Source organism: Notothenia coriiceps, unplaced genomic scaffold (genome assembly GCF_000735185.1).
Source record: "Notothenia coriiceps isolate Sejong01 unplaced genomic scaffold, NC01 NC01_scaffold00006865, whole genome shotgun sequence".
Taxonomy (NCBI): domain Eukaryota; kingdom Metazoa; phylum Chordata; class Actinopteri; order Perciformes; family Nototheniidae; genus Notothenia; species Notothenia coriiceps.
In genome coordinates, this window is record NW_011339566.1 from 1 (window position 1) to 2,488 (window position 2,488).

At 44.3% G+C, this 2,488-nt stretch overlaps 1 protein-coding gene across 1 annotated transcript; it reads left to right on the plus strand.

Annotated features, from left to right (window-relative positions):
* Positions 1 to 372: 372 nt before the first annotated feature.
* LOC104943803 (splicing factor 3B subunit 3-like) lies at positions 373 to 2,443 on the plus strand (the record flags this gene model as incomplete). Its single annotated transcript, XM_010769268.1, has 4 exons — positions 373 to 534; positions 860 to 982; positions 1,141 to 1,295; positions 2,255 to 2,443. Coding segments are annotated over exons 1-4 (590 nt in total), but the record flags the coding sequence as incomplete, so codon positions are not given.
* Between the last annotated feature and the right edge of the window lie 45 nt (positions 2,444 to 2,488).

The window sequence follows — 2,488 nt, forward strand, 5'->3', positions numbered from 1 at the left end:
GCTCTGAGAGCGGGAAAGACGGACTGCCCTCCCCTGCCCTCTGCTGGCGCGTGCTGTGCATTACAACCAATGTCGTCCCTGTCAAAACTCCGTGTCAGTGTAATAGAATGAAACGCATCTGTGATTTGGCGCACAGTCTGTGACGTCACGGTATTGAAAATCATACCGACGGGATTTCGAAATACCCTGGTATACCGTAATACCGTCATACCGCCCAAGCCTAGTGCACACAGTTGCTGAATAGAAGTCACTGCAAAAAGCTTGATTTCCAATGTCCATACCACCTATAAAAGAAGAAAAAACCTCTTAACTTCACATTCACGTTTATGCACTGTAACAAGAATGTTTTGTGTTGAAATGGTCTTAACCCTCTAAATCGTCATCATTCAGGACTGCCTCCAGCCGTTGAGTATGCAGGCCCTGCCAGCCCAGCCTGAGAGTCTGTGTATTGTTGAGATGGGAGGAGTGGAGAAACAGGATGAACTCGGAGAAAAGGGAACCATCGGCTTCCTCTACCTCAACATAGGGCTCCAGGTATGCTTTCTCATTTACAAATCTTCAGTTTTTTCAATCAAAACCCCTATAAGAAGACCCATCATATCCACTCTTAATGTGAGCTCTGATCTTTTTCATAGATTCATGAGAAAAAACCGTTTTGCATTCTTTATTAATGTATAGGATAGGGATATGTAACCCAATCCTCTATAGTTGTTCTAAAAATAGCTACAACAACCCATGACATCAATCAGAAGCTCTGCTCAAACATGAGCTGCTCTAATGTCATCTGTTTGAATTTATCAGCCGGTATCTGGATCATGTCATCTAGTAATCTTTGTGTCTGTTTGATCCCTTCTCTCAGAACGGTGTGCTGCTGAGGACTGTTCTGGATCCAGTGACGGGCGACCTGTCAGACACCAGAACACGCTACCTGGGGTCCCGACCCGTCAAGCTCTTCAGAGTCAGGATGCAGGGGCAGGAAGCTGTATGTGATACTGACATACAATCATCACACACAAAAGATGATGATATAGCTCCAACATAATAAAATACATAAATCGGTGTGCATTTTAACCCCTTAAGAATTGGTAAATCTGTTTCAATTCATGTGAATCATTGGAAATCGTCTCCTGTCGCTTACAGGTTCTGGCCATGTCCAGTCGGTCCTGGCTGAGCTACTCGTACCAGTCGCGCTTCCATCTGACCCCGCTGTCATACGAGACTCTGGAGTACGCCTCTGGCTTTGCATCTGAGCAATGCCCTGAAGGCATCGTCGCCATTTCCACCAACACACTGAGGTATGGATATACACTGCAGGTAGACCTGTTTGAATAGGCAGCTCTATTTGTCATACTTATTTAAAAGGTCTCTTAGATGTTTGGTAAGTTCAAGAAAAATGACATACAGAACAATATGCATTATACGTCTTTAAGAAATTATGTTTGTGTGATTGTTAGGGTTACATTTTAATTATGGTTCTCATCCTTTGATAAATGTTTGTCGGAAAATAAAGGTTAACAAAAGCTTAGTGAATTTAACATTTTCAGAGATTCACGTTGTGCTGCATCATAAAAAAGGGCCCGTTTTTGGTTGCGTTTCCACTTAGCGTAGTACCGGCTAGCGGGTACTATTTCACAGTTTTTCTGGGGGGGGTGGGAGTGACGTCACGTCTTGAATTTTGAATTGAGCCGTCCCTTTTATAGATACTATCTCTTTACGTCTCCCTGCCGACAGGGACACCCCTCCTGGCATGGTCCTTGGAAAATGTGGCGTGTTTTTTTTTTTGTTCCGTCACAGGAACACGCTTTGCTGGCGGCAAAAATAATCCCACCAGACTCCTTTGCCCCTCCAACAGAGGGTTGTCCTTGTCATTTTTTTTTAGACGCCCTCGGCTCGAGTTCAGGGTGTTCCGAGCTGAATAAGGGATTCAAATGACGGCAAGACGCCCGCCTGGCGGAAACGCTGCTCTCTAGCCTTTGCTCAGTAAAAAAATCAGGAATGCAATGACCCTACTGCACTGTTTATGTACTTATTGGAAGTCACTTTGGACAAAATTGTCGACTAAATGAAATGTAATGTACTACTCCTCTACCTAGTGTTATGATGTGGTTTGAGAGTTAATTTGTTGCCCTGTGAAATAAATGTTGGGTGGGACGGTTTAGTGGAGAAGCATGGTTCGAACTTCGTAGCTCGGCTGTACCCTTGAAGTTAAAAAGGATCTGTAACAGTCTCTCCCTTCTCCTCATCCGTCTTGCAGAATCTTGGCTTTGGAGAAATTGGGAGCAGTCTTCAACCAGGTGGCCTTTCCTCTGCAGTACACTCCGAGGAAGTTTGTAATCCACCCGGAGACCAACAACCTCATTTTGATCGAGACCGACCACAATGCCTACACCGAGGCAACCAAAGCCCAAAGGAAGCAACAAATGGCTGAGGTAAGATTTGCAATGTTGATCAAAGGATTAACCTGTTAAGTAGTATAGTTCTATAGTTG